Here is a 13,757-nt window from a genome sequence, read left to right as displayed (position 1 = left end):
CAACTGCGTACACCCTGTGGGAAATAAGACCTGAGCGATTCAGGCAAATACGTACAACCTGTGGGAAATAAGACCTGAGCGATTCAGGGAAATACGTGACCTGAGAGAATCAGGAAAATACATACAACCTGGAAATACAGTCAACCTGAAGAGACAGAAAAATACAAACCTGCGCGAAACGGGGAAATACATAACCCTGAGCGATCCAGGAACATACATGGCCCGAGCGATTCAGGGAAATACATAAACCCGAGCGACTCAGGGAACTGAGACCTGGGTGAATCGTGGAAATACGTGAAAATTTGAGCTAATCAGGGAAATATATGAAACCCGATTCAGGAAAATACACCCTGAGATATTCAGGAGAGTACACATACATATATTTCCCTCTCTCTTTTTTTTCTTTTCCATTTGAGCAGTGACCGGCGAGAGTGGAAAGGAAACAGGAATGACCATGGTATAGAAGGGATCGCAACCTACCCGAATCGACGGACTGCGCTGCCAACTCTCCGGCGATACTGAAGACCTAGGGATGGAGGCTCGTGATGAATAAAGGAAGGCTCCGAGCTGCGGAGGAGTGTAAAGCCACCACTCGGTTGGACCTTACCTGAACCGTGGAGTGACCGGACACGGAGGAGCCCTGCGACACAATTGAGGATGGATCGAAATTCCGGTGGCCTGAGGCCCTGCTTACATGACAATAAGCTTGCGTTGGTACGAGACCCGGAAAGAGGTGCGATCTGGTGGCACTGGGATGAAGCGACGGAGAACCAGGATGCAGCCTGGGCGCCATGGCCAACTGCTGGGTGACCCTGAACTGCCAGAATCAGGGCCCGAAGTCGCGCTGCATGCAACGAGACCTGCGGGAAACAGGAATCCAGACATGCAGGACACGAACCGGGTAACCGGGAACCAGCCGGACCCTGCTGAAAACCCCTGAGTGTTCCAGGCAGATGTATGGAACCTGAGCGATTCAGGCAAATACATTGGATCCTGAGCGGTTCAGGCAACATGGAGTCCTGAGCGAATCAGGCGATTACATACGCCTTTTGTGAAGATGACGGACCCTGGGTGCGTCGGGCATTACCTTGGACCTGGGTGGACCTGGCCACTACCTACCCACTGAGAGACCAGGGAAAAATACAGAAGCCTGAGCGATTCAGGCCAATACTTAGACCCGAGTGATTCAGGGGAATACATAACCAGACTGTTCCAGGAAAAATATGCAATAACTATATGTGACCAGAACGTAGTACGACCGGTGCCTACGAGGAGGCTTGTGTCGGTCTGGGTACGTACCTGGGCTTAGAGGCTATTACCTGTACCGATGTCTTGGGTCACCTGACCTTGGTCCAAAATCTCGTACCAGTGAAAGGTCAGGACACGTTCCTGAGAGGGCAAATCCATAAAGTTCGGAAAGAAAAGAGAACATAACTGGGGAGGATGACAGGCCTGGGCGAACCAGGAGACAGAAGTAGGTGTGAGCCTGGGCGAACCAGGAGACAGAGGTAGTTGCGTGCCTGGGCGAACCAGGAGACAGAGGTAGTTGCGTGCCTGGGCGATCCAGGAGGCAGAGGTAGGTATGAGCCTGGGCGAACCAGGAGACAGAGGTAGGTATGAGCCTAGGCGAACCAGGAGACAGAGGTAGGTATGAGTCTGGGCGAACCAGGAGACAGAGGTAGTTGCGTGCCTGGGCGATCCAGGAGGCAGAGGTAGGTGTGAGCCTGGCGAACCAGGAGACAGAGGTAGGTGCGTGCCTGGGCGATCCAGGAGGCAGAGGTAGGTAGGAGCCTGGGCGAACCAGGAGACAGAGTTAGGTGCGTGCCTGGGCGATCCAGGAGGCAGAGGTGGAGGTAGGTATGAGCCTGGCGAACCAGGAGACAGACATAGGTGCGTGCCTGGGCGATCCAGGAGGCAGAGGTAGGTATGAGCCTGGGTGAGGCCAGGAGACCGAGGTAGGTGCGTGCCTGGGCGATCCAGGAGGCAGAGGTAGAGGTAGGTATGAGCCTGGCGAACCAGGAGACAGACATAGGTGCGTGCCTGGGCGATCCAGGAGGCAGAGGTAGGTATGAGCCTGGACGAGCCAGGAGACAGAGGTAGGTGCGTGCCTGGGCGATCCAGGAGGCAGAGGTAGGTATGAGCCTGGGTAAACCAGGAGACAGAGGTAGGTACGTGCCTGGGCGATCCAGGAGGCAGAGGTAGGTATGAGCCTGGCGAACCAGTAGAGGAGAAAACAGCATATAACGTGAAAGTACATACATATGACACATGGCACTGTCGCCACTATAGAATAGATGACTGCAGTGAGCATTTAGTGACCGCTGAATGGGTATGGCGTGTGATGATGACCTGGCCCACTTGTAGTGAGACCCCCAATTTCTTTGAACACCGTACTGGAACTAGCGCTCTTCCAGTCCAGCAGGGGCCCCGGGGCCCTCTCCCTAAGGTTATCATTCACACGTCCGTAATTTGGGTCCGCATTCGTTCCGCAATTTGCGGACCCATTCACTTTCAAAGGGGCTGGAACGGATGCAAATCCACATTTCCTGGATCCGCATCCGTTTTTTCGGGATCCGTATGAGATGGCTTGTGGTTGGGACCTACTGAGGGTTTTTTTTTTTTTTTTTTTGCGGCTGTTTGTGGACGTGGGCCGTTGTTGCCCAGGGGCTAGATACCCCTACTACGTATATAGTCTGTTTTGACGGGGGTGCCAGGCTTGCCTGGTTCGAAATGGAATGGCAGGGGGGGTGACCATGCGGACCAGCAGACTGGGGGACGGGTACCACTCGTCCTAAGTAGTACGTAGGGCGGGAGACCTGGTTGTGGGGCCAGAATCAAGGTGTGTTTCGAGAGGGGGAGGGCCCGTGGGGACAGGATTAACCAAGGCTGGGGCCACCGCACTGGAGCCGCCACGTTGCATGGATCTGCCGGGCCTAAATGAAGATTCCGGCGTGCGCTCCACTCTGGAACGCACGCCGAACACGTGACCAGGCCCGGCGGAGGGACTCCGGCGCGCGCTCCAAGCTGGAACGCACGCCGAACATGTGACCAGGCCCGGCGGAGGGATTCCGGCGTGCGCTCCAAGCTGGAACGCACGCCGACCACGCGACCCGGAGCTCATGCCTGGTGGCGGATTTCCGGCGTGCGCTCCACGCTGGAACGCACGCCGGGCTGCAGCGGAGCCCTAAGTAAAGACGGGACGGGGGGAGGCCGTGTGGAGGGGGGGGGGGACCCGCGGGCCGGACCCTGCCCCGGCTGCTGCCTCGGGAGGGAGTTGGATGGGGAAAAGAAAGGAGACAGACAAAACAAGAAACAACTTGGGGCAGGAATGTGTATAGGCATGCGTTCTACGCTGGCTTGCCTGGTTCGAAATGGAATGGCAGGGGGGGTGACCATGCGGACCAGCAGACTGGGGGATGGGGACCACTCGTCCTAAGTAGTACGTAGGGCGGGAGACCTGGTTGTGGGGCCAGAATCAAGGTGTGTTTCGAGAGGGGGAGGGCCCCGTGGGGACAGGATTAACCAAGGCTGGGGCCACCGCACTGGAGCCGCCACGTTGCATGGATCTGCCGGGCCTAAATGAAGATTCCAGCGTGCGCTCCACTCTGGAACGCACGCCGAACACGTGACCAGGCCCAGGCCCGGCGGAGGGACTCCGGCGCGCGCTCCAAGCTGGAACGCACGCCGAACATGTGACCAGGCCCAGGCCCGGCGGAGGGATTCCGGCGTGCGCTCCAAGCTGGAACGCACGCCGACCACGCGACCCGGAGCTCATGCCTGGTGGCGGATTTCCGGCGTGCGCTCCGCGCTGGAACGCACGCCGGGCTGCAGCGGAGCCCTAAGTAAAGACGGGACAGGGGAGGCCGTGTGGAGGGGGGGGGGGGGGCCCCGCGGGCCGGACCCTGCCCCGGCTGCTGCCTCGGGAGGGAGTTGGATGGGGAAAAGAAAGGAGACAGACAAAACAAGAAACAACTTGGGGCAGGAATGTGTATAGGCATGCGTTCTACGCTGGAACGCACGCCGACTCAGGGAGCCGGAAGTATGGCACAGAATTTACCTCTCCTGAAGATGTGAACGGCAGTATATGAAAATGAAACGAAGTAGATGAAAGCAACTCACGACGTGCACGGATGCAGTACCTGAGCAAGCGACTCCCTAACCAGCTATGAACAGAAGCGCCCTGAGGAGCTTGGGGCTGGAGCTTAAGAAGGTAAGACGCCCCTCCCACAAATTCAGGCTGACTTTTCAGCCTTCCACTTATAAAAAAAAAAGAAAAATTAAGCCGAAGTTACAACCAGACGGGAGACACAATACCAAATAACGAGTCAGAGTGTGTTCAATGGCAAGCCAAGGTCAATAATAATATAGCAATCCAAAAGCACACAGAACCGAAGCGGAAGCACAGCCACTGAGTGAAACCTAGAACTGGAAATGGTGTATTGCCAACAGGGGATTTAAATAGAGCGCTGAGTCCCTGGATCAGAACCTGACAGTTCCAGGGACACGATGCCCCATGGGACTAGGATGACAGTTGCCCAAACATAGGTAGGCTGAGCTGTCACTCAGCCTGCATCATAACTAAGCACACCTAACCCATATAAGAACTAATCTCCCCCAGGATGTGTTCGCTGCGGGGAGGATGAGAACAAGCGCTCCATAACTATGGATGTGCTTGCGTCACCACGGGGCGTGGCTAGGCAGCACGTCACGGGGGCACAGCAGCGCGGCTCACACATCGCTTTCACAGCCATGGCTGTGCTGCAGCCCCAGACCACAGCATTTGAGCCAAGACAGGTAAGCTAGCAACATATGCATTGTCAAATGTGAGATCTTATATAGACATGGGTGTGTCTTTCCAAATCAAGTCCAATGAACGGAAATTACCACAGGTCAACTCTAATCAAGGTGCATAAACATCTCAGCGATGATCAAAAGAAATGGGAGGGCACTGAGCTTAATTTCAAGTGATATAGCAAAAGGTGTAGTGCCCTGTATCAGAGATACTTTGAAGTCTGGACATTTGTCCCTATTTTCATCAAAGTCATCATCTCCTCACTTGATTTTACTTTATAGGGCTAACTTGCACTGACTTATATGTTTGTTGTGATATATATTCTCTTTATTTGCACATCACTGTAGAAAGGGTTAATGAACACAGAGACTTTTTGGACTTTCTAGCTAATAATGAAAATCTGGTCATTTTCCACAGTTACCATAAGGTTTAAAGAAGTGTTTGAGGTAAAAGGTCTGACTTGTTTACCACCAAAAACAGACTGACCTTTTGGATGTCTGGTTTAGCTCTGTTAGGCTGCTTTCACATGTGCAGAACTTTTGTCTCCACTACAAAAACCTTCTCCTGGGCCCCATTATAGTTAAGGGCTCTTTCACACTTGCGTTGTTGTGTTCCGGCATAGAGTTCCATCGTCGGGGCTCTATGCCGGAAGAATCCTGATCAGGATTATCCCCATGCATTCTGAATGGAGAGAAATCCGTTCAGGATGCATCAGGATGTCTTCAGTTCCAGAAGGGAACGTTTTTTGGCCGGAGAAAATACTGCAGCATCCTGCGCTTTTTGCTCCGGTCAAAAATCCTGAACACTTGCCGCAAGGCCGGATCCGGAATTAATGCCCATTGAAAGGCATTAATCCGGATCCGGCCTTAAGCTAAACGTCGTTTTGGCACATTACCGGATCTGACGTTTAGCTTTTTCTGAATGGTTACCATGGCTGCCAGGACGCTAAAGTCCTGGTTGCCATGGTAAAGTGTAGTGGGGAGCAGTATACTTACTTTCCCAGTTAGGGAATCAGTGCTTAGAAGAGACTTTGCGAGACTGCATGGGTGACCAGAAGAAGACGCTGAGATGGGTATGCTGAGCCACAGACCATGTCATGACAGACAGACAGACAGACAGAGATCTCTAGCTCAGGCCTTTCCTCAGCATGAACCCTTCTTCCAAGGAGGAGACTGGAGAAGCCAGCCCTAAGCCTCACCTGTATTGTTTTGCACTTTAGTTCCTTCAGTAAAAAAGCACACACTCAGGATTTATTTCCCACTGGGGTGCACCACACCTTACCATCCCCTCCAGAGAGCAGCAACATGTGGTGACACCTAGATGGTGTCCAGAGGACCCAGCATTGCGTTAGAGACACTCCAGACCCAGCCACTGCAAAGGGTCATATGTCCATGCGAAATTTTGTTTTTTCCAAGTTTTAAATTAGCAAAAATTTCTAAAATTCTGGTTTTCACTTTCTCATTATGAGGTATTGAGTGCAGAATGGAGGAAATGTGAATTTGTAGTTTGTTTTTTAGCACAAGGCTACAACATAGCAAAATGTGAAAAAAATAAAAAAAAAGTCTGAAGATTTTCAGAAGAGGAGCATCACGTGACTGGGTTCCTAGGTGGCTGATCCATGCAAATTTGAAACAGTAAGTATATTACAAACAGTCTCCTACAGGAGAGTTATGTATAATAAGGGTAAATTTGTGGGACCCACTGGGTCCCAGAAACCCCTTGTACCCTGCAAACCCTTTCTACAGCCCTTGGACTATTTTTCAAACCAATGATTTTGGTACCAGTTTATAGCAAAAATTTTATGACATTTAAACAACACTTTTTTACGTACTAAAAAAATATAGATTTATTATTTCAACATAAATACAAATAGAATATAAATAAATAACTATACACCAGAAAATAATCTAATAAACTCTAAAAAATAAAAATAAATTTTCCATTCTGTATAGGCAGCAGATGTTGATTTGAAATATAAAATTTTTTCTCAACATCTACGTACATCCAGCGATCCATTGTACACTTTAGTAATCTTTCAGATTGTTGTTCATCACATGTCCTCTGGTAATGCAACAGCAGTTTAATCTTGGTAAGATGTGGGCCCTCTAGACTGTTGTTCACCTGTCAGTATAGCTGCAGATTCAGTCTGTGGCCTTAGCCCTGTGGCTAAATTCTTACGCCCGTCCCTTGCATCTAACACCTGGGGCGCATGATCCCCTGGCTATAGCTCTGTATGGCTGGACAGCTATTGCAAGCTGTAAAGTTATAAGTCCTGCAGAAGACCAGTTGTCCTCTACGTCCGGAATGGGTACAGTTCTCTAGTAAGGTTTGTAATGTAGCATGGCATCTCTTTGAAACCTCCATTCTTCCCGTTACTCTCAAACTTGTAGGCCACCCAATAAGCAAGGCGGGTAAGTAGCTGAGTCAGTTCAAGATCCTTTTCACTCCCACTTAGCAACTCACATAATGCCTTTAGGAAGAAGGAGCCTGAGGGATTATTGAACGCTGCATAACCTGAGTAAGTAAAGGGATACAACAATGAGTACAAGATACCAACGAGAACCTATGAAAGACTGTAATTTCCAATTTCAAGCAACAAACAGCCGTGGCAGTACCCCTAGACTATGGGATTTGGTAATCTCTGGGATGGCTTAAGAATATCTGTTTTCTCCCGACAAGTCTGTTTTAGTAAATACTTTCCGATAGAAATATAAATTTCCTCAATACTCTACATTATAATGTTTATCTGTTATTCCTCCTAAAGATGTTGGAATAAATTGACAGCTGGCTGTCACCATTCCCTTGGTCAATCACCGCTAATTGGACAGTATCACGGTGTGCAAGGACAGACCTCCTCCCGGCAACACCTGGTTGTCAGTTTTTGTTAGTACGAATAACAGAGGAACGGAGCTGTAAAAAGAGGATTTAGGATTGTTATTTCATGGGTAATACAAGTACTTAGTAAAACAGACGTGTCAGGAGAACTGATATTATCCTCTGGATTATGTGGCTGTATTATGCCCTCTGACAGTCTTTACTTCCCCACCACAATCTACTGTGCTCCATGGACTGGAAAGAGATTTTCATATTCAGTTGGGTAAGGTTAGGGCAACCCAGTTCATATTTTTTCAGGTTCTAAAGCTAGGGAAGAACATTAAGCCGTCACCATAATGTAACAGATAGTTGACAATTGAGGGCTGTATATGGCAGATGAACAGCAGTTGTCACTAAGGGTGATTGGTGAGGTTTGGGGCAAATTTATTCATGTGAATGCTAGTAGCCTACGTCTCAAAAGGCTCTACTTTTTGGTGCATAATGGCGCATCAAGTTTTAGACCTATTTATGACCCCAAAAAAAGAATCCACTGCCCCTAGGTGAATGGTTTTGGTTCTCAAGTTCAACTAAGGGCACAACATGGTGTGGCTTCGTGGAAGTGGTTGTAAGATACAACAAGTTGCACCAAAATAGTTGGTGTAAAGTAGACAAAATGATCCGGCCATACACCAAATTTATCATCCAGCATGAGCCCCTGTGATAAAGTTCGCACATCTAAATTGATGCCCTCTATACAGAATTAGTAAAATTTTGCCAATGGTTTAAAACATTTAGGTTAACCTATTCTCACAAATTCTGATAGTCTTCAGGGGTGAATCTACTTCATATGGTCTATGCCGAGGTCAGCAAGCTCTAGCACTCCAGCTGCTGTCAAACGACAACTCTCAGCATGCTCTGTTCACTTCTATTTGTGTCCATGCTGGGAGTTATAGTTTCACAAAAGCTGGAGTGCCGAAGGTTGCTGACTCTAGGACTATGCTTTACTTACTGTACCTTCACTGCTTGCAAACATGACCATAGTATCTCTTGGGAGATAGTCAATGTGAGAGAAGACACTCATCTGCGCTGGGGCACTGTCAGTCTCGAGATCTGTGCCTTCATCTAGTTTGTTTCCTCGGCATGCCTACAACCAAAAACAGGTGATATAATGGTACCCATACATAACAGAGACATGCTCCTCCTAATCAACACCGGGTGCTTGGTAGTGCTCACCTGTATAAAAAATAGTTTGGGTATTCCACTCAGTGCTGGGCTGTTGTGTGGAGAGATCCAGCTGTAGAGGTCTCTCAGCAGAACAGGTTCACCATAAAAGTCATATATGATGCCTTCTTCACCATGGGTAGAGAGGATGCTGATGAAACAATCGCCTTGTGGCTTCTTACTCTCTGCAGAAGATATTAGAGTTACCAATGCTACCCAGTGTATCTACCACTAATGATATGTTCAACATTGGCTTTGTATCTTGCATCAACCAATCTACAGTAATGTTATGGACTGTCAGGGACCACCATGCCTATGGTCCCCCCAAAAAAGTGTAGTCCATGCAATGTTGGACATCTTCAGCGGATTAAAACTGGCACATTAAATGGGGACATAATGTTGGAGCTGCCTACCAGAACATGAGACCTATGATCTCAACCTATAACATACTGAATCTCTGGAGGACCCAACCTATTCAGTCATTACATGGACAGCACTATACACAATATGTAATGCCTCATGTCACCTGCGATGGTGCTGTAGAGAAACTGAATATAAGCTGCCTGTTTAGAGATGATCACCGGTTTAGAAAAATTAGTACAGCCCCCTCTGTTGTGTTAGGGTAAGGCCTCTTTCACACGAGCGTGTCCAGATTAGGTCCGGATGTGTTGCGGGTGAGTTCCGGGAAAACCGCGCAATTTCGCAGGCAAAGTCATTCAGTTTTGCCTGCGATCGCATTCAGTTTTTATCACGCAACGCAGAAGTGATGCGTAAAAACCAACGCACATGTACACAGCCCTATTGAAATGAATAGGTCCAGATTCCGTGCGGGCGCAATGCGTTCGCATCACGCTTTGCACCCGCGCAGAATACTCGCTCGTCTGAAAGGGGCCTAAGGGTCATTTTACACTGGCCAAGGATCAGGAACGAATGGTCCTATGAATGCTGGTTCCAATAACTGGTCCGTGTAAAGGCGGCATCGATCACCCAACAAGTGAGCAAAACGTGCATCTTTAATGTGCCACCTTAAGTCGTTGTTTGCCTGATGCGGGGGATGTGCTACCGATAATATGCAAAGTGAATGGTGCATGAATAATCGTAATAACGTTCAGTCTTCAACGTCTCCTTTTGCATTGGGCTGTGTGGAAGGCCTTTTAAATGGGCCCAAATCGTAAGAGGATCCTTGGTGAGAAGGTGATCACACAATCTCTAGTACCTTTCTGATAGATTTCTCTGATCTCACTGGCGCTGACATCTGTATGGAGAGACACTGCAAATCCGAGACCACTAAGTACTTTGTGAAGACGTTTTAGGTCATATTTGACACCTTTCCGGGGATCTAATGCAATACCATTGCCCCCCGTTCGTATGTGAAACTCTGCGATGGCGATTATTACAGCCCGGGACTTGGCCACCTTCGACATGATGAGTCACTAAGAAAACATAAGCAGGGAGAAGAAGATGTTAGTCAGGAAGGTGCAAGTCATTACTCCTGTGGTAGCAGACACTTTTCATAAAAATACTGATGAAGCTGTGATCATTTCAGATGACATGCCGGATTCAGAAGTTAGGGGGAATTTTTTTTCACATCAGACCCATCACCGATCAGTGCGCCGATCGGTTGTACAAAGGCAGAACATTGTCTTTCAGGTTTTATTTAATCCATAAATTGCCTCTCCCAATGTGTAATGCTACAGTTTGCCAGAGGAGGCACTACAGGCACCCAGGAGGTCAAGCATCTGGGCTCCTACGTCGGTGTTGAAGATCAGAGGGGTCCCAGTCCCAATTCCTTAAAATTTGTGCTCACCTTACCAATTTATTGAAATAAAGGGGACTATAGGAACCTAGAGAATCTACATTACAAAAAAAAAAACAAAAAAAAAAAACACATGAATCATTTATCGGTTCTTTTTCCACTTAATATTTGATCAGTTACAGCAGGAACATTGTTAGCGGAGCTGCTGAGTAAGGCTCATGTAAAATGTAGGCCCAAAATACCCCACAGGGGCGCTGGCATGTCAATGAACATAACATCTCCGGAGAGTGATCAAGAAAAATGTGATCTCCTGTTAACGACACGTTCAGGTCTAAGCCACGAATAGAAATGATTACGAGACGGAATTTCATTCAGCCTAATGCTATTTGTCACCGAAGGATTGTCCTGACAAGCTACATGGCTCCTGGAGGTGACAATGAATGGCAGCTGCAAGTGAAATATTCTGCGGAGCCCCAGGCTTGTTTTGTCCCCGGGAGGATGTACAATATAATACAAAGAGTGTATCCATGCACATGGAAAGCACGCTGACACTTACTGTAAGTAATGCAAGATGACCCCCCCAATAAAAAGAACCCAAAACCCCTGGTTAAATACAAATCATTCAGTCATCCTCTTAGGTCAAGTTGTTTCTTCATTTTCTCAAGTGACCATGAGTGGATGTTGTCCAGATTGCTTACTTCGAAACCGAAGCAGAGTTCGTTTTCAAGTTTAAGTGGTTTTTCACTTTAAAAATCAAATACTGAAGTTAGGCGACGACAATAAGTCGCGCGACAGATAGGGCACAGCTACACTGCAACATTTGTCGCGCAACATTTTGTTGCACCGGTGTCGCGCGACAATTTTTATAATGGCAGTCTATGGAGTCGCACTGCAAGATGCGACTGCGACGCTCGCAGAAAAATCATGTTGCAGTGCGACACCATAGACTGCAATTATTAAAATTGTCGCGCGACATTGGTGCAACAAAATGTCGCGCGACAAATGTCGTCGTGTAGACCAAGCCTCATTCAACGAAGTCAAGCACGACTTCGCTAATTACTTACTTCGGCTCATTGGAGCCCATACATTCTAATACTGTACGGAGACGGATCTCCGTACAGTATTATTCCGAAGTTTTGAATTAAGCGACCGCGGATGAAGCATCCGAAGCTCACTTCGCTCAACACTACTTGTCATGATTAGAGATGAGCGAATTTCCGCTTAGGAAATCCGTTCACGCTTTGTTTACTGGTAAAAGATGAATTGCGTTATGGATTCCGTCACCACGGACCATAATGCAATTTTTATGATGAAATGCCTTTAGAGGCATTCCGTTATTCATTCTGTCATAATAGGAGTCTATGGGCTGCAAAACAGATCCGTCCCATTTCCGTTAGGCTAGGTCTACACGACGACATTTGTCGCGCGACAGATAGGGTTCAACTATACTGCAACATTTGTAGCGCAACATTTTGTTGCACCAATGTCGCGCAACAATTTTTATAATGGCAGTCTATGGTGTCGCACTGCAACATGCAACATGCTGCGATGGCGACGCAACAGTCTCAGAAAAATCCATCTTGAATGGATTTTCTGCGACTGTTGCGTCGCAGTTGCATGTTGCAGTGCGACACTATAGACTGCCATTATAAAAATTGTCGCGCGACATTGGTGCAACAAAATGTCGCGAGACAAATGTCGTCGTGTAGATCTAGCCTTATGCAGGAAAGGAGTCCTATACTTGTCTGCATAATGTGGATCACGGACTCATTGAAGACAATGGATCTGCAAAAAAAAAAAAATGCAGACTCGACACAAACCGCATCCGTATTTTTCAGACTAAAAAGAAGGTTGTGTGCATGAAGCGTAAGGCCAAGTTGACACGTCAGGGATTGTGAGCAAAAACCAGGATTGGAGCCTCCACAGACATAAGGTATAGGAGAAGGCTCTGCACCTGTTCTGGGTTTAGACCTGCACCTGGTTTTGCCTCACAATCATTGACCAAATGCTAGTTGCAGATATTTGGAATAAAAAGCCACATCTGAAGTGCAGCACAACACTTATGGATGTTTTTTTTTATTTTTATTCTCACTGGGGGTCATTTATCAAACTGCTGTAAAGTAGAACCAGCTTAGTTGCCCATAGCAACCAATCAGATTCCACCTTTCATTTTCAAAAGGAGCTGTGAGTAATGAAAGGTGGAATCTGATTGGTTGTTATGGGCAACTAAGCCGGTTCTACTTTACAGCAGTTTGATAAATCTCCCCAGCACGGTCTTACATTTTTCTTCAAGATCTGACACAATTTCCCCCATCGCTGTGCAGCCACATCAGCTGTGGATTTCAGACCGCACGTATCCTTGCAGTGGGACCGTTTGGCCTCCTCAAGAATCAGGACTTTGAGCTATTGCAATCTTTGTAACCCCCATAGTTATGCTCTTACAAGGACAATGCAGCGAGTCAGGTGACGAGCCGCCCGTACACATTAGATTATTGCCAGGAAAACATGTAATCCATAAAAATAGTATATAAAAATCACATCAGAACTGTGCTGTTACCTGCTGCTGCCTGCGCTCCTCCAGCACATCTGTACTGGGACTGGTTTATGTAGTGTGGGCGGACTGGGAGGTTACCATCGACACCCACGTGTCACACCTTCCTACAAGCTGAGTCTCAGCCAGGTAGGTCTTGCGTCATAGCCCTGTGGTTTCCTACAGGATGTAGGAAATAAGAATATTAGCTGCCCCAGGGATAATTACATATTAGTCAGCATAAGTCCATACAGTGGCGTAGCTAGAAATGACTGGGCCCCACAGCATATTTTTGAATGGGGCCCCCCTCCCCCAGTAATTTTTTCGCAACCCCTTCCTTTCATGCCGCCCCCATTCCTGTGGCTAGTAAAGATCGCTCTCTCAGACCAGGCCTGGCAGCTGTTCAATCCATTTTCTACACTGTCTATACTGTCACTGTATATAATTTCATTGTGTAATACTGTTGAGGGATCCCTGACGAAATCTTTTATTCCTCCTCCTCCTGGATGGGCCCCTTTGGGGTCAGGGCCCCAAAGCAGCCGCTTCCTCTGCTTCCCCTATAGTTACGCCCCTGAGTCCATAGTATTTTTACGTACCATCCCTTTAAAAAGATTTTTATAATCTTAAAAAGGTTCTCTGAGCTT

At 47.9% G+C, this 13,757-nt stretch overlaps 1 protein-coding gene across 1 annotated transcript; it reads right to left on the bottom strand.

Annotated features, from left to right (window-relative positions):
* Positions 1–6,736: 6,736 nt before the first annotated feature.
* On the bottom strand, positions 6,737–13,163 carry LOC120987211 (caspase-7-like). The gene is made up of 5 exons (XM_040415803.1): positions 13,141–13,163; positions 10,044–10,260; positions 8,840–9,012; positions 8,621–8,750; positions 6,737–7,306 (listed from the first exon to the last, which is right to left on the bottom strand). Exons 2-5 carry the CDS (start codon positions 10,249–10,251, stop codon positions 7,086–7,088), a joined length of 732 nt encoding a protein of 243 aa, XP_040271737.1. The 5' UTR covers positions 10,252–10,260; positions 13,141–13,163; the 3' UTR covers positions 6,737–7,085.
* Positions 13,164–13,757: the final 594 nt, after the last annotated feature.

Source organism: Bufo bufo, chromosome 1 (genome assembly GCF_905171765.1).
Source record: "Bufo bufo chromosome 1, aBufBuf1.1, whole genome shotgun sequence".
In the NCBI taxonomy this organism is placed as follows: domain Eukaryota; kingdom Metazoa; phylum Chordata; class Amphibia; order Anura; family Bufonidae; genus Bufo; species Bufo bufo.
Note: the sequence above shows the minus strand (reverse complement) of the source record. Positions and strands in the feature narration are given on the sequence as shown.

Bases quoted from the DNA above. Each gene is read 5' to 3' on its own strand.
- LOC120987211 (XM_040415803.1), bottom strand. From the start codon at position 10,251: ATGTCGAAGGTGGCCAAGTCCCGGGCTGTAATAATCGCCATCGCAGAG. The intron at 8,751-8,839 runs GTGAGCACTACC...TTTTGGTTGTAG, and splicing joins CCAAACTATTTTTTATACAG to GCATGCCGAGGAAACAAACT. The intron at 7,307-8,620 runs GTACAGTAAGTA...TTACTTACTCAG, and splicing joins CATGTTTGCAAGCAGTGAAG to GTTATGCAGCGTTCAATAAT.